This window comes from Vidua chalybeata, chromosome 1, assembly GCF_026979565.1.
Source record: "Vidua chalybeata isolate OUT-0048 chromosome 1, bVidCha1 merged haplotype, whole genome shotgun sequence".
Classification (NCBI taxonomy): Eukaryota; Metazoa; Chordata; class Aves; order Passeriformes; family Viduidae; genus Vidua; species Vidua chalybeata.
The window spans coordinates 39,554,421-39,578,096 of NC_071530.1; the positions used below are offsets into that span (position 1 = coordinate 39,554,421).

Genomic DNA, 23,676 nt, shown 5'->3' on the forward strand with positions numbered 1-23,676 from the left:
TTGGGTGTGGTGAGTTACAAACTACAGAAAGGCTTCAAATTTCTGCGCACAATGCTGAACTAGCCCACAAAGAATTACATTCCTGTGAGACACAAAATGTATTATTCTTCAGTGTGAACACAGAACCAAACTTTGTCCCTGGAAGCTGCTTTTTCTCAAGGGTTTCATTCTATGCAGCCCCTTCCCACAGTTATTCAAGGCTTTCCTCTATCCTGCAGCCTTCTCCTGTTACTCTCTTAGCACAAGAAAGTGGCCACAAAAAAAAATGCTTTCTAAAATTACTATTTTTTAAGAAAACTTTGACAATAATCTCAGGGCTGGCAAGCCATGGATCCTCCAGCCTTCAGAATGGCAGGCTATCCAGTTACAATTAGCAAATCATTTTAATGGATTTTAAGTAGAATTACCAAATCATTATTTGCCCTGCACTAATGGCTTCAGTAAAAAGAGCTCCAGTAAAAAGTGCTCCGTAGTACCTGGGCCAAAATATGAAATAAAATCTAGCTACCAAATAGGATTACAAACAAATAACGTTATTCTAGGCCTGGGACATTTGCAGCAATAGTATTTTCTAATCTTCAGACAACTACATTCCCTTTACCTTTTAAAAGTACATCTAAATCATCCCCATATTTTATTAATGGAAATCTTAAATTTTGCTTAACTCTAACACCCATCTCTTTTTTTTCTAGTATAAAATGAATTTTGATTTTCACTAATCAGAATCCCATTGCATCTAATAGGTAGGTCATGGCAGCTCACTATCTAGCAAGTAAACTCATAGTGGTTAGTTGCTAGGGTTTTTTGAGTTGATTTTTTTTCAAATTTTCAAATTGGAAATACAATCCCAAAAAACTGTTACTTAAGATAACACCCAACACAGCTGGTGCTTTCCAATTTGATTACCATAAATAACTATAAGCAGAATTAATGCTGTGTTTTGTCACATAATTCTGTCCCAATTAAAATCTACAGATTCCATCAGTTCCATTCAGTCAATTCTTCCAGACAGCTAAATCTTGCCTCTTTCAACTTTCTTCTTCACACTCTTCCATCTGTTTCTTATCAATATTAGTCATCTTATGTTTAAATTAAAAACCACCTTCTTTCTCAATAAGCCAAATAATATTCCATTTTTCATAGCTGCTATTGCAAAATATGGGGACAAGCTACACAAAGTCCTGGTGGTACCAAATGTGTTAAAGTGGACATGGCTGTCACAGAGGCACAGTGATTTTCCTAGGTAAAAACAGATTGTGAACTTGTGACAAATAATGTAACACCCTCATATATTGGTCTAAACAACTGCTTTACTGTTAGAAAGTTGTGTACATTTCATTCTTGAAGAATCTTACCAATAGCAGACTCTTCCAAATTACTTGAACTAGAGCTGCTTGAATTGTCCACTGTGTCTATCTCACTGTCATTCAGAGAAAATACCTGCACATATAAATGAAAACAAAGAAGCTTTTAACACACCTCTGACCAACATGGTAGCACCTGATGCTTCTTTTGCTAATGTCTACCTTTCTCCATAGTCCTGTCATCCTCTACCAGGATTGCTTCATATGTTCTTTCCTCATCTTTTCCATGTGCAGACTAACAACTGTCAACTGGAAGGTCAGTATTTTCTGAAAATTCACTTTTGCAACTGGCTACTCCACTGCTGCTACGATGCAGACTCAACTTCTCATCATTTTTCTGACAAGAAAGAACAAAAAGGCAATGTTAGATATTGTCCTTTTCCAACACTCACTAGAAAATCCAAAAATTGAAGTGTCACTTGTGCAGACACACATAAAACTAGACTTAGCTGTTAGTCCAGGACTGCACAGTACCTGGTTCAGTTACTGATTCTAAATTTGGAGCAAGACTTTCAAACTCTTAAACTAAAAAATTTATTTGTTCTTGATGACAATCTTTTCACAACAAGCACTGAAAGTGAGAAAAATGAAACAAATGACAGAGCAGAAGCAAATATTGAACAAAGGGAAAATAGCAGACTGGACAAAGGTAGCAGGTTCCCAGGGACAAGCGCTGCTAGATTTGTTCTTTTCCATCTTAGATAATAAACAGCAGTCCAGGTCTGGATAATGCAAAATCTGCATAACAGCCAAGAGAGTAGTAAAATATGAAGTGAACTTGAAATGATGTTGTGGTTTGAAACTGGCCCAATGTCAGGCACCCATAAGAGTTGCTCACCCACTCTCCCCTGCCACAGCTTGGGCAAAGGAGGAACAAGGAAAAAAAAATTAGCAAAGGCTTCATGAGTGAGATAAGGACTGGGAGAAATATTTCAAGGGCAAAACAGGCCCAGCTTTAGGTGTCAAGTGAAGTTTATTACTAACAGGATCAGAAGAGGATAATGAGAGGTAAAATAAACCCTTAAAACACCATTCCCCCCCCCCCCCCCCCCGCCCCTCCCTCCTTCCCACTGACAGCACAGGGAGACAGAGCTTGGGGATTTTGGTCAGTTCAGCATCCAGATTTTCTTCCACTGCTCTGGGGGAGGAATCCTTCCCCTGTGAGGCCGTGAGGCCGTGGGGTCCCTCCCACTGGAAACAGGTCTCTGTGAACTTCTCCAGCATGCATCCATACTTATGAGCAGCAGCCAAACCAAACCTGCTGCACCTCCCACGGGCACACAGTCCTCCCAAAACTGCTGCAATGTCAGCTACTCTTCATGGGGTGCAGTCCTCCAAGGACAGGCTGCTCCAGCCTGAAACAAGGGCCCTCTCTCTCCATCAGGTCATCCACTGGATCACAGCCTCTTCCAGGCATCCACCCACTCCTCCAGGGCCAGAGGGTGGATCTCTGCATCCCCCGTGGATCCCCAGGGGCTGTAGGGACACAGCTGCTTCACCATGGTCATCACCAGGGCCTGCAGAGGAACCTTGGCTCCAGCACCTGGAGCACCTCCTGCCCCTCCTTCTCCACTGACCTTGGTGTCTCCATGTTGTTTCCTTCACACAGTCTCACCTCCTCCTCTTCTCTGACTAGAAACAAGACCTGTAACTTTGATTTGATTTTCTTTTTTAATATGTCATCACAGAGGAGTTAGGGCCTCTCTCACCAGCCCAGCTTTGGCCAGCAGCATGTCCATCTTCAGAGCCATCAGCCATTGGCTCTGCTGGACATGGTGGAGACTTCCAGCAGTTTCCCACAGGAGCCATCTCTGTGGCCCCTCTGCTACCTAAAACCAGGCTGTGCCAAACCAATACAGATGTGATGCCAAAGGGACATGGAGGCTGAAATGACCAAATGCTACTGGCAATATCAAAGCAGAACTAAGAAAATCAAAACATGGAATACAAATTGTTTGCTTGTAACATTTAAATGCCGTATCTTGTTTGTTATTTGATGCGTATAAAATTCTGCCTCTGCTGCTGTCAATGTTTACAGTTTTTCTGGAATGAATAGAAATCCCCAGTCCCTGCAATTGCTTCTATTTTAATGCAATATATTTTGAAGGAAGACTTTTTATCATCTCCTATTTTTCTAGATCTTCACATATTATTTCTATTATTTCTGTTATGTGTAAATAAGTTAATTTTTCTTTTTTCTCCATCTTGTCAAAGTAAAGCATGATAAAGGAGGACGGGAGATCAATTATATAAAGATATCAGATTAAACAAATTAGTATACTTAATATTAAAGTAATTTCAGAAGATAATACATTCCTAAATACTTATATTCTTACCAAGTCTGCATAAGACAATTTATCTTATATCTAAGACAATATTCTTTCAAAGTTTTTCTCATTAAGTATTTTGACTTTATTAGAACACAGCAGAGTGAACACACTAGAAACTTTCTCCTCAGAAACTTCACTGCATCCCTGAGCATTGACTATACATACCACTGTCTACATAATGATCTGCTTCAACTATTTGCTTCCCCATCCTTTGTTCTAGTCCCAAATCTATAACAAGCCAAGAGATGGCTTGTCAAGTTTTTCTCTTTAAATTCAGGTGGCAAAAGGTCACTTTATACTTCAGTACTGGACTGAGGTTTTGTCCGAGATGCCACAATAGCAGTGACTGCAGTGTAGCACGGCATGACAACCACTAATGATGACTCTCAAACTGACTTTAAGAGAGCACTCCAGTCCTGGCACACATGAACATACTTCTTGTGCCCTGAACAGTCAGTGCACAGCTGCTGAAGAGAACCAGTTCACCTGCTCCACATCAAAGGAATCAAAGCAAAGAGAGAGAAGGGTCAAACTGCATGGACATTTAAAACTTAAATCTCCTTTCAACATTTTCAATATTGAACCTCATACTCAAAACACTCATTGTTAACAATAACTTGTAAATCAGGCGGAGGTGAGGGGGGAAAAAAAAGATCAAAAGGACAGCTGATACCAACTGGTGCCAGATCTCACCGTCCATTAAGAAAGGAAACCTGTTTGAAATGCCTGAATGGAATTCCATAGACCTCAAAGTTAAAATATGGACAGACCTACTACAGAAACTCTTCAAAGATCAGAGGAACATATACTAAAGTGTTAAAACAGTTATATAAACTATAAAGTTATAACCTGTCTTTAGAAAAATCTGGTCCTGTCCATTTACATAGCACTTGAATATAGAAAACTATAGTATTTCATTACTAATCTGAGAATAATAAATAAATTTGCTGTGATATACTTTACTCCACCTAGAAAATAGCTAATAATTTTTCAACATGATATTATGTACTACTGCTTTTTCTCTTTTTAGTAGGACCCTGGCTGATTTAGAAGAAAAAAAGTGCCCTGGCTACAAGAGAATGGGATGCAAATTCAATGTCACTTTTGCTCACCATAGGAGAAGGACCAAAATGACCTACATAAAGATATAAGGATATAAAGAACATAATTTTTTGAGAAGATCATGGAGAAAGGTATACTCCAACACACTGAAACTATAATTTTCATATGCTTTGAAGTCTCAGAGAGACTTCTTTCAGATAAGGAGAAAGACAGATGCTTATCTTTTGAACAAATCTATTAAACTGGAATATTCAAAATATCCCAAACATTGAAAAAGGAATTAGGCTGATATTTATTCATTTGAACTGTGCTCATACCTACACGTGATTCTAAAGTCCAGATTTTACAAATCTCTCTGGAGGCTCTATCAGTTGATACAGTTTATTTTCACATTTTTCTTATAAACTAGTGCCTCAGTTTCCCCATTCATCAGATTAATTGTTGAAACAAATTCTGCCTTCATCTATAAAAAACACAGTTGTAAAGAAAAGCTAAGGGGGAAAGTCCCCCACAAAAAAATGCTCCAATTATGAACCAATTAACATTTTTTTTCCAGCATTCATCTACTGTTATGACTGAGCAAAAGCATCTCTGGAAATTTGTATCCCAGCCATGAAGAAAACTTCTGTCCTCTTTCAGATCCTGTACACTTGCACTGTCTATCTCTTCATTGGCAACTATCAACACTTTAAAATTTATATATACTTTGTTTTTGGAAAAATGAAACCTGAATTGTTGGTTTTTGTCTTCCAAGAGGAATCTAAAAGTTGTTAGGAAATAAAAAATAGGTTGAAATAAAATAAAGATACTGATCTTTTATTTAGCTCTGTTTTGTTATACTGCTGTCCAGAAGAATTAACTTTTCTGTCTTCATGAAATATAGAGCTCTCTAGTGGCATTTGCAAACAGCATTTAATTAATCTTCTTTATTAGAGACATTTACAATTACAGCATTATGCTAGTGAATTGAATTTCTATTTTAAAAGCAAACAAACAAACAAACTACAACCTATTTACACTGGTAAACTACCAATAAAATAAGTAATAACTTGAATTTGGCAGGGAAAAAACCAGGCTAAACCAATATATCTTTTTCACTATGAGGGTAACGGCTCCTGTGCATTAGGAACAAGAAGTAGATGTTACATATGTGGGTTTTAGCAAGGTTTTTGACAATGTTTTTCATAACATCCTAGAAGAAAGCTAGGAAGTGTGAGCTAGACAAAATTACGATCAGTTGGCTGAACAATTGACCATAAAAATTGTATTCAACCTGGTAACTGCTTTGAGTGTTTGCTAAACTGAAAATGGGTAGTGAGCACAATTTATCAGGCTCCTTTTTGACCTTGTTCCAAAACCACTCAATGTTGTTACTGAATTACAATGATAATCTGCGTAATGGATAGACAGAGTGCCTATTAAAAGTGCCCGGACTGCGATACATTCACATCATACATCATATTGCAGTATATACATCATACACAGAGCTGTGCCAATGAAAGTGACACTTGGTGTCAAAGAAAGTTTTGAGAAACTGGACAAACTAAAAGAACTGATGAAGTTTGAATAGGGAAAATGCAAAGTTCTGTGAGCAAGAAACAACCATACAACTGCACAGAGAAGGAATGGTGAGAGAAGAGAGAATGGTGACAGAAGCTCTGCAGCAAAAGACATGGCGATTTTGCTGGATCAGAAACAGAATATTACGCTACAATCAGAAACAGAATATTGTGCTACAATACCATGCTGTTTTGAAAAGATAGACATCATTCTGGGATATATAAAAAAGATACTAATTCTAAAGATTTGTGTATTCTTTCTACTTGGTACCAAGAAGATTTTCAGCTGGAGTAATTAGGTCCAATTTTGAGCATTATACTTAAAATCATGTCAATTTTACTTAAGTCATGTTCTGTAGACCTCTGATTATTCTAATTTCTTTCCTTCTCTATCTCCACATTTTTTATTGTTCAGCTCAAATAAAATTAAAACAAAAGAAAAGAAAAAAAAACACTGGGGGGATACAACATAAGAGAAAACCATACATAACTTTTACATATTTCCACTGTGGGGAGGAAATTTTCAGTAATTAAGTGTTTAACTATTGCACCTATCTGGGATCATGCAGAGAGAAATATGTGTTCACACACTATGTAACAGGTTTGAATGCACACAGCAAACAGCTTTTGGGGGTATTCTGGATTCAGTGCTATCAGAGCCCTTATATGACACTGAAGATTGGGTCTGAAAATTTCAAGCACCATATACATCCCATACGTGCAGAGGCATATGTCAATCTAATATCTCCTGAAAACCAGACATACATGAAGTATAAAGCCTTTCAAGCTTTATATTTTCAGTCTTTGCTTTATTCAAGCAAAGATCAAAATTTTCTGCAAGCATCAGACTAAATGCAGGTGTTATCTTCATATGGAAATAAAAAAAGACTCAATCAGACATATGATTGTAGACTGTAAAGACAGTTTTTGCATTTCTGCTGTTTCCAACTGTTTCTATAACATGACATTTTTAAGACTGACTGGTCAAATACCTGTCAGGAGTGACAGGTAACTCTAAGGCTTGGAAATGGACAAGATAATCTTTGACAACTCTTCCTCCCTTACATTCTGCATTTCTATTAAAAAGCTTTGATGCACTAACAAATTAAACATTCAGCAACTCTTAAAAAAAAATTATACCTTCAAAACAGTTCTTGTATTGTCACTTTATTCTCCAAATTTCAATAGTATAAATGTAAAAAGTTTCCTTTCTTTTAATCACACCAACATTTTTAGAATTTATACATGACTTCTAGTACCTGCTACATAAATAACAGAACAGAATGGTGTCACAATAGAGTGAAAGGTGGAAGAATAAGAAAACAATTTGTGGAATGCTAAGTGTTCATGATATTCCTGAGTCCTTACTCATTTCCAAAGGGATATGTATGCAGCAGTGCACAGTCCACATTTTTATTTTATAAAAATTTAACAAATTTTACTGATAATTTTAAGAAAAATATTTTAATATTCTAGCCTAACATAATTACTCGACTATATTTCTGAAATATTAATAACCTGTTGCATGCTAAGTGTTTTCAACCCTACTCATTGCTTTAACCAACACCAAAGCTACTGCTGCACACACGCACGGTTTTAAGAAAGAAAATCTTTTATGCACTGAATGGCACAAAATCTATTTCTAAACACAAAGGAAATTAAAATGAACATTAATCCAATCTTTATGTCTTTTTCTGAGTGAATAAAAAAACTTGATTAATTCAAATTGAATTGCTAATTAAGTACTGCTTTGTAATGCATGTGGTGATGCTTAGAAACTAACATGATTATTAGCACAACAATTGCCAGCAGAGCAGAACTGAATTTGGACATGGAAGAAAATGACTGGGTGAAAAACCAGTTAAATTATGTTGTGTTTCTTGGTCCTTCATATAGCTTGATCCTCAAAAATACAAAATACAATCAACTCATAATCATCTAGAGGTGGAGCATGAAGGTTTATGTCACAGATAAAGTTCAGAAAACTGCATCAGCTATTTCAGGTTTGGTCAGGTTCTTTAGTTTAAATTTAGTCATTTACATATAGTTTGAAAACAGCTACACTGTTTTGTTTACTATTTTCAGACAACAAAGAGTTGAACACCCTCTGCAGGAGAGCTAGGCAGACTTCCTAGCATAGGCTGTAGCCAAGATGCCTGCAAGAAGAATAATCAGAGTATGTTTTCTGCCAGCACCAACCTAGTCCTGTAGCACAACACCTTGATACCTACAGATCTAGCCTGGGAGGGCCAGCCTTGACCTGCAGCTAAAATTCCTATTTTGATGGAAGATGACTCGTTGTGGTCTGTATGCCATGCTCTCCAGCATGCTGGGTTGGGGAAAGAGCAGTTCAAGTGTGAAAACAGGAAAATGCAGAGAACAGCCTTGCTAATGGGCATTCTCATGCATTTGAACACTGGGACAAAGCACTCGGCTAAGGACAACCTTAATGAACCAGCTCAGATCAAGCATTGTTAATGACTTCTAACTCCCTATTAGCCACAACTAACATGGAACAGGGAGACACTCCAAAAAGTGTAGTGATCAGACTACACTCAGAAAAACATATTGGACCTACTTTTCCCATTATCTAAGCATCATCATCCCCCATTACTCTGACTAACTGGGAACTTGTTCTGAATACATGGATTTGCATATAGGAATTTAAAAATGAAAGGCATATTCTAGTGATGTTATTGGTACAAAAATGAAAATAAGCTTAAATTCCCAAAGAACACAGAGAGGCATAGAGAAAGAATGTGACATATGGTTTATGGACAGATCAGAACTACAGAAACTGAGAAAAGGAAGCTGTTCTGACCATCCAGATAGTCTACCATGTCTGCCCATTTTTAATATATTCTCAGAGTAGTAGAAGGCACAAATGGCTCATATTTTGTCATATATTTTTAGCTGATGGACTCCAATTATAAAACTTACACTTTCCTCTACCACATTCAAAAGAGATGACTGAACTGAATATTCATCATTCTATATTGTTTTAGGTATATGTATACTTTACATTAAAAAATGTGGCAATGAGAGAAAAGTTGAAAACCTTTTAGGATATATGCAGTAAATGAAACAATAATGGATGATACCCATGTAATGAAACATACATTGCCAAAGTAATAAAAGTGACTTATTTTCACTGCTTTCTAAACAGGCAAAATACATTTTTCAAATCTATATACTTCAAAAAGCAATCAAATTATTGTTTGGCTATACACTCATCTCTTCAAAGGAAAATATTAGAAAGACAACTTATTACTTAGATCCACTACTGTTTTGAGACTTCTACTTGCCTTGGAACGCAGAAAATTCAAATTTGCTACTGATCTGTTTGGTAACCATACACAAACTATCTTTTTCCTTTCCACCTCTTCCTACCCCGAGCATGAAAATATAATATTGATCACCTTGAAATGAAAGGTGCAACATGAATTATTAATGTTAATAAGAATTATTGCCATTATTCTTACTTGTTTGGGTCTTCTGTACCATGTGTTATGTCAGCAACCTTAACCTTTCAGAACTGAACACACAAACTCTATCAAACACCTGCCACCCCTACATCTGTTTCTGTTCTAACATAAACAGTTTCTGTGGAAAACGAGGAAATATAAGAATTCATATGGGGAGCTGATGACTATTCTTTTTACTGGGATTATTTTAAAGCATGGATTTCAGGCTATACTTACCACACAAGGTAACTAACTGTACTTCATCATCTACTGACCTGCCTCCCAATTGCCTATTTACCAGCTACCAAACTAGTTTTAAACTACTTATAAGACAAATTCCACTCTGGCTCCAAAAGATCTCTGTTCTTCAGTTCCATATACAAGGACAGAGAGTACAGTCCTTATTTCAGAAACATTCACAATATAATACAACTGGGATGAAAAAGGAGCACATAAGAACATTTCAGTAGAGAAAGCAAAGAATAAGCTAGCTAGCTTCAACAAACATTGAATTACATGGCAGAAACACCAAATTTTCTGACACCATGGAAAAATGACAAATTACTTGGGTGTGGAATCGCTGGGGCCTTGACTAAGATGAATTAGGCAGTCTACACCTCACAGAGCTTTCATTTCAGGAGCAGCTGCTTGAAATTCTTCCAAGCACTTTTAGTCAGAATATTGCCTTTTTTTTTTTTCAAAAGGCAAACTTTTCAGGAATAATTATTCTCTTTATTAGAAATCCTTCAACTTTATAAAGTTTTCCTAAATACCAGGAAGAAAGAAACAAGATGGCTCCTTCTGTTTCTAAGCCCTGTAACATGCCTCTGAAATTTGAAAGATCCTAGCCTGATTTATTCTTATTTACAACATTTTGCAAAATTAGGTTTCCTTACTAAGATATATTCCCCTCCATTTCTTCAGTGTTCTGGATCTTTGTCAGAATATCTTAATCTTTTAATATGCATAATAAAATATTAATTGGAACTAGAACTGCAGTGCTTCCTCCTTGAGAAAACTAACCATTATTGCCCAAAATACACAGGAAGTTTTCTAGATAGGTGTATTTTCCAAGTATTTATACAAAACACAAGTATTCTAACTTCTGTGTAAAACTATCCATTCTATCATATCTCACAAATATCTGGGTAGGGCATTTTTTTCTCAAAGACACAATAACTGCATCAAAATCCCAAGTCTAGCATCTTTACATCTATAGCACATTTTTAGGCAAACTTCATCACAGTTATGCAAGAGAAAAGTTGCTTATAGTGTTTTAAGTCACAAATCCTACTCTGTATCTTTCTTTCAAACCAACACATCTTATATTTTAAAAGGCAGTGGTTTGTTACAGTTTGTTTGCTGGTAGGTTTTGGCATTCTTTTTATTGAAAAAAAAATGGTGTAGTATAAATAATGATCTTAGACTGATAGGTCAAAAAACTCCTGAAAAAATATTAACTTTTGATACAAGTTACTTATTTTTGGAAGGTGAAGACTAGGATGTTTGGGACCAGGTGCTCTTGAAAACCTTTTTCCTACACAGAAGTTCTTTGTACAAGAAGCTACTAATCCCTGATAAAAGGAATCTAAGAAATGCAATATCTGAACAAACAAGAGTGGCTGTGTAAATTATAACTTTATACTGTAATTATTATAACAATTTTCAAAGGGCAATTTTGCTACCCAAAAACACTGTCCTTGTATTTTTTTAATAAATTCTGAGGTTATATATGATATGTAAACTACTAATGTTCTTCATGAAGAATGCTTAAAACACAGCCTGAAGCAAATGGAAAAACTCTAAGTATTTCTGCAGAACTGTATCAGAGAGTTAGAAAACATGAACAAATACCTTATCAGCATCACTGGTCTGTATTTTGCAATCTGTAATTAAAAAAAATTATTCTTGTAGGTTCCATTTTCTAAGTGTCATTGTTTATGAATCATACACAAGATTATCAACTTGGTCCACTCTAATCAAGTGTATATTCTCCTATTCACAAACTACTCACAAGTGTGCTATAATAATTAAATGTAATCAGAAATTATCAAAACTGTAAGAATCTCCATAACAATGCCATTTTCCAACATAGAATGACATTGGATTTTAAGATGCCGTCATTTTTCCTGCATAAGAATATCCAAAAAAAGTTAATGAATACCTTGTTATAAATAAATTAAAGAGCCTACATGGAAAATGTTACAGGAGGATGGTTCTCTTAATTTTGACTCATTTTCTGTTTTTCTGCACCTTATTTTCTCAGATATGGCAAACAACAATAACAAAAAATAAAGCCTAATACATGTACTTAATTGTGATAAAATGGAAAGTTGATGGTGATAGGTTATTGCATTTTGATTAGCCTCCATGAAGTACTGCTGGGTTTGTCTCCTCTCCCAATCCAGTTTCTTCTCCAGCATGAGATGAGAGGTGGATAAAACATCCAGGTACTTCATCATCACATCTGACAGCAGTGAGTTGACCTCCACTATGTCTGGATGTGCCTCTGCATCAGGAGTCAAGCAGCTACAGGAAGAACATCCTCTATTGTTTCTAAAAAAACATTTTCAAGCATTGAATTCCTGCCCTGGTATTTATGGCCAGCCAGCACTGCTCTCTCATCCTGCCTGTGAGTTTGATGATGGGCAGCTTTGGTGTTGCCACACCACAGCACAGCCTCCAGCATCAGCTGGAACAATTATCCTTGGCACTGACCCAAACAATACTGGGAACTGTGGCTGTGCACTCCCAGACACACTAAGGAGTGCCTGGGGCCTCCTCCTGGGATGGGGGAGATGGGGCCTGCCTTGTGGGGATTATGCTCTGGTCAAGGCACTGCACCACTGGACAAAGCAGCCGTGAAGGAGAGGAGCATCCTGTCTGGAGGATTTACAGGAAAATGTCAGGATCTTCACAGAGACAACACTCTCAAAACAATGCAAAGAAAAAGGAATATCTAGAGCTTGCTATCAAAGGAGCAGTGGATGAAGGTTTCCAAGAGGAGGTAGGTTGAAGACTTGTAACTTCTGCCAAAAGAGGAAAACCTTTTCCTCTGACTAGAGAGGAATAATTGCAGAAGAGGTATAGCAACCTAGGAACAGGTGAGGAAGAACAAGGCCTAATGGAGGACACATCAGAGCCAGGTGAGTCTGCATCAAGTGTTCACATCACAAATAAGATGCAGTAGCTGACGGTCATTTGAGGCTGAGGGAACAGAGAGATCCATCTACTTGATCAGTTTGATGAACGTGATGGCTGTTGCTTGGATTCAGGACATTGTGGAGATACTACCGAGACTCCTCCTGACCCTTGGCCTATTACTTCTTGCTGCTCATGCGGGCACAAATAACATTATTAGCGCCAACTCTGAACACACTGAAAGTGACCACAGTGCACTAGGGTATGAAGGGCAGGGAACAGAGGGGGTGTTCTGAATTCTATCACTGAGGATAAAAAACTAAAGTCAGGCTGCAGTCCAACACCTGACCATGTGTAGTCAAAAGCTTATCAGTGAGGATCAGAGGAGCAGACCAACATGGGTGAGTGACATTGTGGTAGATGCCTGCTATAAACTACACAAAACCAGAGAGAAAGTCAATGAAGCCTTTGTTGGACAGATGGAAGAAGCTTCATGATTCCAGACACTTATTGGGGCCTATTAACAACCCTGATATCTGCTGATGGGGTAATATGGCTGAGTGTAGCAATAAGGAGATTTCTGAAATCTGTTGATGACAATTTCTTGATGGAGCTGAAAGGCACTCTTCTAGAACTGTTGCTCTCAGACAAGGAAAAAAGAGGTGGGGATGTGAAGATCAACAGCAGCCTCTTGATCTTACAGCAACCATCAGAGACTGGAGTTCAAAATCCTGAGAGAAGTGAGAAAGTGAGATTGTATGGTTACAACACAGGACTTCAGGAGAGCAGAATTCAGCATGTACAGGGATCTTCCTGGTAAGATCTCACAGAAGACTGCCATGGAAGATAAAGCTTGGGAAAGCAAGGTAATCTTCAGGGACATCTCAAAGCACTAGAACCGCCCAATTCTGAATGTGGGAATCAGGGGTGGACTACACAGGAAGAATACAGGTATTGCCCAAAGGGTAGAGTTAGGAAAGCCAAACCTCAGCTGAAGCTGAAAAAGTTGAAACTAGCAGTGGATGTGGAAGGCAGAGGAAAGGCCAACAAAAGACAGACTATGGAAAATGTGGACACTAAGCAACCTAGTGACAAACGACATGGAAAAGTTTGGGACACTTTTTTGGGTCCCTCTTTTGCTTCCATTTCCACTGAGACATTTTGGCCGTAAGTGTTTCAGATCTCTGAGCCTACCTGTGGAATCTACTAGCATGAGGCATTTCCATATAGCAGAAAATCCAGTGAGAAAGCATTTAAGCCAATTGGACATAGACAAGCCCATGGGACCAAATGAGAAGAATCTGGGGGTGCTGATTCAATTGGTCAATACCACTATCTGTCATGTCTAAAAGGAGCAAATGGAGATTCCTGTAAATTGATAAAAGCTGAATATCACACACATATCCAAGAAAAGCAAGAGGGAAGATTCAGGAAGCTGGTAGCCAGTCAGCTTCACCAGGGTCTCTTGGAAAAATAGAGCAGTTTCCTGTAGAAATTGTCAAGCACAAAAATGACAAGAAGGTGACTGGGAACAGTGAGGATGGATTAACCAAACAGCTGTAATACCTGACTAGGCTGATTGGTGTCTATGATGGGATTACTGTCTGAGGACAAAGAAAGAGAAAATTATGCTGGGAGTAGCCTTATTTTAGCAGGACTTCTGTTTGACACAATATCCCACAGTATCTAAAGGACTATAAGGTAGGAAGAGAATTGGCTGAACCTCCTGGCTCAAAGAGATGCCATCAGTAGCACAAAGTCCAGCTGGTGGCTGGAAGTAGCATCTTCTGAGGACTGATATTGGGTCAGTACTATTTAATGTCTTTATTAATGACCTAGATCATGGGAGAGAATGCATTCTCCAAAGGTTTGTGAAAATTAATTACAGGGATACATGGGAAGAGCAGTTGTCAGAGGGACCTGGACCACATGTTCTCAGCTCTGATTGCTACCTGCATAATGGGAAGGCATGGCCAGATCCTTCTCAGGGGTGCACAGTGTTAGAGCAAAAGGCAAGAGACATAAGCTGAACCACATGGAAATCTGGATAGATCCAAAAATTGCTGTTATTATTATTGCTATTACTTTTAATCACAAAGGCAGACAAACACTACAGAGGGCCCAGAGAAGTTGTGGAATCTCCATCCTTCAATGCAAAACTGACATAGACAAAGCCCTGAGCAGTGAGCAACCACATCTAATTGTATCTGCATTGAGCAGGATGAACTAGACTCTTCCAGGCGTCCCTTCCAATCTAAAATACTTCAACAGGTCTATGTTAAAGGCACCCTAGGTTGCTGTTTAGTAATGGTAATAATATATTAGATCTATTTTCAAATCCTCAGAATATTTTGTATGCACTGTAGGACAGGAAAGCTGCTAGGGACAGTCCTGCATGTACTAAAAAGTGTCTTAAATCTGTTAACTCCAACGAACATGATCATTTACTATGATTTCCTTGTACATTGACCTGCTAAGAGAAACATATAACCCAACACTCTTCTTTAAAGAAAATGTCATAGAATAACTTACTATTTCTAAAGCAGTTCTTTCTAAGTAAAACACAACTGACATGCATAGTAGCACTTTTGACAATGTTTTACAATGCTTGAACCTCTTGATTTTAATATTTTTGTTTAAATTTGCTTAAATGTGTTGTTAATTTCACTAATTTACATAACTTTAAAAATATTTCTTTTAATGAGGTGCAAGTTTTCACCCTTAAAAATACTTCGGGTTGGGGTTTTCTTTTGGTTTTTTATTTTAATTCACTGAAATTGGGCAGAAGTTCCAAGACCAATAGGAGCTAGAAGAAATTTTTAATAAGTCCTGTATCCATTTCCCATGCATCTAGAAATTACTTATGACTAAACACCAAGTAGGTTGATATTCAACTCTGTAGCAATTTGATGGCTATGATTCCAGCACTTTCTTTAGTAGCTTAAAAAAAAGATATAAAGATGTAAGATATAAAAATATATAAAACTGTATTTTAATAACAATACTAAAGAATAGTAATGATAGCACTAAATGAAAATTTACAGTTGCGACAAGAAGCTTTCAATATTTCTTCAAATCATTATTAAGAATTTTTTTTATTTACTACATTCATCTTTGAAATGTGTTCTGTTTTAGTAATTTGAAAATAACTATATCTTTTCTGTTAATGTTTCCTCATCTGTATTATAACTAAAATCTCATTATTAATGCTTTTCTTTATTGTTTTTCTTTCTAAATATCTCACAAAGCATAAGAAAAAACCTAAACATAACATATCATTTAAGATTTAACCCATAGTAAGAGATAGTATTAAAACCAACAGCCCCCTAAAAATAACAATAACAATAACAAAAAAAAAAAAAAAAACCACTTTATGCCTCCCACTATTAGTAAAATATGTAGAAAAGTTCTTGTGAAATGTAAAGATTTTAATATTTTTATTAAAATTCATTTCAGAACCTCTTAAACATAAATGTTAGTTCTACTAGCTCCTGTACTCTCCATTGTTGCCCTTTATCCACAAGGTCTTTAAGTAACCCAAACCTTTCTGTACACTAAAACATACTATGAAAACCTTAGCTTATAACCTTACACAAATCTTTTTTGTAACACGCTTTTTAGAGACAGAATTGAATATCTGAATGAGAAAGTATAAGCATTTTTGTACTAAGTGGGTTTTTTTTTTTTTCTAAAACAGAAAAATCAAGTGAGCTAAATAAATCTCTAATTCACTCTATACTTTGCTTTACACATTACATTACCTCCAGGAAGATATAAACATAGCTAAGAAATTTGTGCTGAGTGAGTGTATCAAGTACAGGCTCATCTTTTCCTCCATTACTTTGTTACCTCTGCTGCTGTGCTAAAAGAATTATAAGGTAAGAGAAAAAAATATTTACATCAGTAAAATAAACAGAAAAAAACTATGAATGTGATCATACAATGATCTATAAATAATGTATTCTAATGGTGTTATTTCCTTGACTACAATCTGCATTTGAAAATTACTCAGATTCTGGATTTTTATTGGAAAAAACATTATGTGTAGGGAATTAACTACAGCACTGATACTGTTAAATGTAAATTTCAGTACTGAATAGAAAGTCTATACTGGCTAAATGAATGTCCTGACTATACTGGTATGAGTTTTCCAGTTGCATGTGTGCAGCTATATTTTATATGTTATTATTGGTGTAAGGAGATAGCTCTGTTTTTCTTTAAATCCAAAGATATTTCCTATTCAGAGACAAATTCTGGCAGTTGCTAAAGTCTGCAAACTGTCACATTATCTCTGCTGGAAGCATACAAAACAAAAAGATCTTTACAGCGGGATGTCGAAATAAAATGAGTAATTACCTCTTAATGGTAAATGAGACTTTTTCAGAGTACAGTCCTTCTGGCACAGGTTCATACACAGCCCGTACAATGTGAAAAAAAAAAAAAACTACAGTGTGTTGAAGAAAAATATCCCAGTATTTATTTGAGGATCCAATATGGTAAGTGTTGTCCCTTGAAACTATCTGATGAGCATTACATCATCAGCTCTAAGTTGCAGAGCAGCTTAGATGCAGACTGTCTCTTCCAGTCAGGTTTCCACATTAGTATACATACTTACTGTAGATTAAAGTCCCACAATATTGAACAAGCAATTTTTGCAATTAGAATGGTAAGATAGCAATTCATGCAATGATAAACACTTGTGCTTGTTCACAAGCCACACACAGAGCTGAGAGCAGTTTATAAACTTAAATATAAATTCTCTTGGATCATGAGAACACATCCAGAAATAACTGGGAGGTTGATCTGACAAATGTGAATACTTTAGTTGCCAAGGAGGGCATATTAGACTGGTGGGTTCAGAGTGGCCATCTGTTAAAGGATGCATCCTGCAGCCCAGACATCAGCCTTCTCTCCATACAGCTCACACTTTACAACTTCAGGACTAGGGAGAAAGCAATGCAAGCCACAAGTGTTTTATTAATTCACCTAGAAGTAGGCTTATTTCCTTAAAAAAGAAAAAATCAACACACCAAATATTTAGTTACTACAACATAATTACACACACAATTACCTTCAAAAGTTTGTATATGTGTCATTTATCAGCCAAATTCTTTAAGAGGAAGTATAATGATTAGACTTTCAACTTCTGCTGCACTCCTTCTCACAACATTAGGGGTTTATATTTTGTTCACTTGTCTTTTTCACTCACATTGTCTTTGGACTTACTGGACACAAATGAACTACAGCATTTAGAACTAGTTTACAGTGATGACATTTCAATAAAACAAACTAGAGAACAGATAAGTATGGCACCTCACCTCATAATTCAGATGTTAGATATGAATACAACTCCTGTATTTAGAATGATAATGGATATAGTTTTGCTATTAATGTAAGTAAATGAACTTGACTTGTATCATTTTCATCCTCTTAGAACTACTGTAATGTATTCCTTGTGAGGATGCAACATGGAAACTCAGCAGGCAGGCAAATGATAATACAAAAAAACATTATAAAGATACATTTAAAGAAAATGGAAGAAGGCAGTAACTTCAGTTTTTATGCAGTACAAAACAGCATTTACTTCTTTTGTTTCATTTCCTCAGTGCTTTTCATGAACCTGGATGATAACAATTTACACTAGTAGGTGTATTCTGATGTTGGAGTTCAAGTCTTAGCAGTAAGTAAAGATCATATCACAGAATGTGTTTGATTTTTTTTCATCCAGAGATATAGAAAAATACTTCACTTCTTTCATCTGTAAAATCATCTTGAAAACCAACTTGTTTACCTTTTTCCTTCAGCTTAGAATTTGGAGCCACTTTTTCTTCATAATTATAGTACTGATATCTTTGGTAAAATGCCTTATTTTGGTGCTCAGAGGTCCCATGTAAATTCAATTAATGATGTTAGAGGATATCCTGCTGCTATATACAAAATGCAGATTTTTAAAATATATGGGATGAGGTCCCTAGACAAAAGATAAGATAAATTATGTGACCTTAACAATAGAAAGCCAGAAAAGAGGTCACAGTGCAGGGAACTGAGAGAGACTGACAGGTCACACTTCTGATAAAATTATCAAGCAAGATACAGGTTCTTGGGTCAAACCTAATAAGAAATTTTCTTTGAATCTTGCTGCTGCTGTTACATAACTACAGAGTGGGTACTGAATATTGTGTTAGGACATAACAATATTTCTGTAATAACACTGTCTGTGACACTAATTCATTAGATGTCTTTGTGGAAATTTCCTTTTTGTGTATTAAAAGTGTCTACTAGAGCAAACATTAATAGTGCAACTTATCATATAGATGGTAAGCTCAAACAGGCAAAGCCCCTATCTTAGTCAAGTTCTAAGCACGCTCCTAATCAGGAAAAAAAAAATCTGAATTCAATTTTAATCTTTTGTTCTAGGAATAATTTTCATGCACAAAGAGATCAAGTTAAAAATTATTATTTTAAATTACTAAATTATATTAAAATACCAAACTGAGATTATTTAAGCCAAATTTATATAACTATGCAAAAGCTGTGTAGCAGCCACAGAAAGAATAAGATGAATACAACTGAGAGAGAAACAGAGGCAACCATGACCTGGCCGACAGCATCTTGATTCCTGAAGAGCAGGGAAAAATCTTGCCTGATGTCCAGAGCAAACAGCAACCCACCAGCTGGTGACTTGGAAAAATCATACTATGATTTGGACATCATGGAAAGAATACAGTGCTGACAGGGTTATGGTTTTAGCATGGCTTCACAAAAATGCACAGTAGCTGAAAGTTAATGAAGTAATTTGTTCTGTTTATTCATGCTGAAAGATTTCTTGTTCTAAATGCTTATCTAATCCCTCTTTTCTTTAATCAAAAGGATTCATAGCAGAATAGTATTTGCTCTTTTCTTCCAGAACAAACATCTTAGTCAGAAATCTCAGACATTGAGAACTTTAGGATGACCAAGACCTTAAAAAACACTGTCTCCTGCTTAAGAACTACTTTAAATTACTGAAGTAATGTTTATTTAATGTGACCATGAAAGTTTTACAGAGAATATAAATCCCCTACTTATATGATGCTATGCTTTTGTAGCTAATTAGTTCTGTAATTTAGAATTTTAAGTAGGATTTTCAAATATTATTTATTTACTTTTCAAGGGATGTAGTAAAATCCATCACCATGTTCTACAGGCTTGCCTCACCATCTGCTAGTTAGAAATGTGGGTGGAGCACAGTAGTTGTTGACTAGCAAAACAGTTCTGCAGTCGATTTACATGTTTAGGAACCACTCTGGTGAGGGATGCCAAGCAGAGAAAGTACCTGGTTCTAGTTCCTGTACACTGCCACCCACGAACAGGAGGCGGGTGGGAGTACATACGGTTTGCCTAATTCAGATGACAACTGTGTATAAACTGTCACTGTCTGGTCAAGACCAGAAAGAATATGTGGAACCAGTCTCACTGAGAATTTAAGCATTAGTATGACTTTTTTATTATTTGTAAAGGCAGTACTCATCCTTTAACTTTTAGCTGAAGATAACTCAATTGGCTGAAATAAGACAGCAGTACTAATTAAATTTTTAGCAAACAGATGTCTACATCATAAAATGCATTCAAAACAGAATACAGAAAGGTGGAGCCCCTAAGAGATTATAAAGATATTCATTTCCATTGCTCCAAGGGCTGAGCTTACTGCCACTAAGCAGTAGTACTGATGCTATTAGCCACAGCTACTAGAAGTGGTAGCATTTAATTCTTGCAGCTAACATATTCAAGATAATAGCTCTAGTCTTCATCTAAGTTTGCAAATCACTGGTGATTTCCAGCTTATATATTCAAGTGAAAAAGCTTATTCCAGCATCATTATGTTAACTGTAAGAGAGTCCTTCACTAAACAAATGTCCATAGCAAATGCAAGACCAAATTCTTTTAAATGAAAGGCATAGAATTGTATCCACAGAATAACCATCCAAATTCTCAGCATCCTTTAACAGACAATTTAATAATTGTTTCTTAGAAAGGTCAACATGCTAGCACTGCTTTTATTCTTAATAATAGAATCCTCTATGACCATGGCCTCAAAATGAGTCACTGCTTAATCCAAATTGTTGTTTTTCCTTCTGAACTCCTTTTTACAAAATTAAGCAGCTATTTCAAACACAGAAGAGGTTTCCCATACTACACCACATTTATAATTAGGAGTTTAAAAAAAAAAACCAATAATAACCAAATCTTGTCAGTACAGTGTTACTTGTAAAACATCAAACACATTAACACATTTAATCAAATAACCTCTACATGGCCTTGGAGATAGTTTTGCCATCAAGCTTTCATTTATAATTTTGCTTACTGATGTTATTGTACCATTGTTTTTCTTTAAGAACACTTTAAACAGAGATTTAAATAGACTGTATCTAAGTCTGCTACATTTGCCCTACCACACAGCTATATGAAAGATGACTATCCTCACTAGATTAGCTCGTGTCCACATTAGTTATTAGTGGACAGAAGTGCCAAAATTAAGAAAGAAGTCCTAAATTTGGAGAGGGAGGAAAAGAGAAGATGAGGGAATGATGTTTTCAAAACAGCATTAATTTTCTAGAGCCTCTGAAGCTTCTAAAGAATGTTATCAATATTTTCACACTGACTTTACATGGGACACAACCAGTGAAGATTTCCCAAGCTGCACAGAACTTCAAAGAGCCACTCATGACTTATCTTGGTGCAGTGTTCACTGGTGCTTCTAACAGGTGTAGGAACACTCTGGTATATGGCAGGCAGAGGAGCACTTTTAAATGAGACTTGGTTTCAACTGGACAGTTAGGAATTAATGAAAACCGCAGTGATTCTTCAAGACTGACTCACAGAGAAGGCGGTGATAATAATGAAAGGCTAAACAAAGAATCATCTGCCAGTGTCGAGGATTTTAACAATGACAGTTATTGCTTTTAGCCTTTAAAGTAACTTCAATTAATTACTTAAACTTCGATGGAGATTCCAGCAGTAGGTATTAGCTATACAAACACTCATGCCTAGAAACCATAACTATTTCAGGAAACAATCCAAGCTGAAAATAGCTGGAAAGTAGCAAAGAATCCAATATGCTTATCCCATTCTTCCTTTCCTAAGGATATTGATTTTTTCCCACTGTTGGAGACAGGACAGTAGGAGAGACAGTAGGCAAGCTTGCCATACATTGATCAATGGGGTTTTTTTGTTTCCTTTGGTCCCAAATGCTAAAAGAGTCTCTATAGGTTCTATTAACTTCAGGTAAGTCGATATCTTTGTTAAAATACCTATATAGTAATACTTGCTTGCAATGGATAGCCTTACTACTTGCTGGCAGGACTCACCAAAAGCAAAGCAGAGAAAGGGATTTTCACAATCTTTGTACCTATGACTGCCACAATTCACTATAAAAATGAAACCTGCTGCTCCCTGGCCCAGATAAAAAGGGATTTATCCAGTAGTGTCATGAAAATCTTCAGAGGTAAAGACTACACAACCTTTCACTTCCATATTTGACTGTTACAATGAAGAAAAAAAATCTGCATCTATCAAGTTAGAATTGCTTTGGTTTCAATTAATGTTTCTTTTCTCAGAAAAGTTCCAAGACCACAAATTTCAGTGCAAAGAATGAGAAAATGCTTGTATTTGGACACCATCTCTAGGTTTCTATGAACCCATCTTAATTTAACCAAACTACTGCAGGATAATATGTGAGTATTCGGAGACCACTGTGAAAAAACCCTACATTTATTCTAGAATCAGTCCTCTGAGTCACAGAAAGTGAAGGGAATAACACAAGGGGAAAAAAGAAGAAAAAATAAGCACCAGCATAATCTCAAAATAAAAAATAGAAAGGCAGTGGCTGCATGTCACAATTTTTCTCTGGATAGTTTGCTGCAAGCTACAGATACACATTCATTATCATACCTTCATAATTACCACTAAAACCAATGGAAGAAGAAACAGGAGCCACAAAACTGACAGTTTGAATAAAGAGGTCCTGTGAGTATTGCTGAAAGCTATTTGCATTTCTCACCCACATAAAGAATTCAACACAAACTTTTTGGGGATATTCTGTCTATCCCTTGAGTGATGAAGCAGGAACAGGATTTTCAATCACTAGTTAAAATTTTACCTTCACAGTTTTCTATTTTGAAATGGAAAAAGTATGGCCAAGTAAGTCTATAATAATTTATTATGTTGTTGTCTAACTTGCTACCATTTTTCTCCATACAAATTATGTTAAATATTTTTTGGGAAAAAAAAAGTATACATATAATTTCTTATTCACAAAATACATTTTTGCAGACATCCTAAACTTCTACTGACACTTAGAGAAAAATTCATCACTTATTCATCAGTTCCACCAAGTTTTAAAATGTACAGGGGTAGGGAAGAAATTTACTACCTTCAGATGGCAATGATACAGTGTGATAAATCCTCATGCCACCAGGCGGGTAATGTTATTTTTAAATGGATAAAGTCAGCTAAGAGAGGCCACTTTCATGTGTATAATTGCTCTCTCATCAGTGTAATCTCAACACTTTCATTTCCTAGTCCAACCATTGCCTGCCTCTGCCCAGAAAGCTCTGCTATATTCATATAATTTCTTCTATAGAGAGGTAAAACCAATCCACAGTCAGTGACAGGCCACTAAAAACTGCAGGATACAGCAGACTGCATAATGCCTGCCTTATGTTTTTAATAATATCTTCAAAAAAACCACTCTGGTTGATATGGAAGAATGCTTTTC

General features: G+C 36.4%; 1 protein-coding gene across 1 annotated transcript in view; it reads right to left on the bottom strand.

The window, feature by feature from the left end:
- Nucleotides 1–23,676, bottom strand: part of NEK10 (NIMA related kinase 10) — a 123,671-nt gene that overhangs the window by 64,654 nt on the left and 35,341 nt on the right. The window contains 5 exon segments of the mRNA XM_053936078.1: nt 1,356–1,440; nt 1,501–1,705; nt 12,099–12,308; nt 17,277–17,440; nt 17,769–17,862. Coding sequence (XP_053792053.1) covers nt 1,356–1,440; nt 1,501–1,705; nt 12,099–12,308; nt 17,277–17,440; nt 17,769–17,862 — 758 coding nt within the window.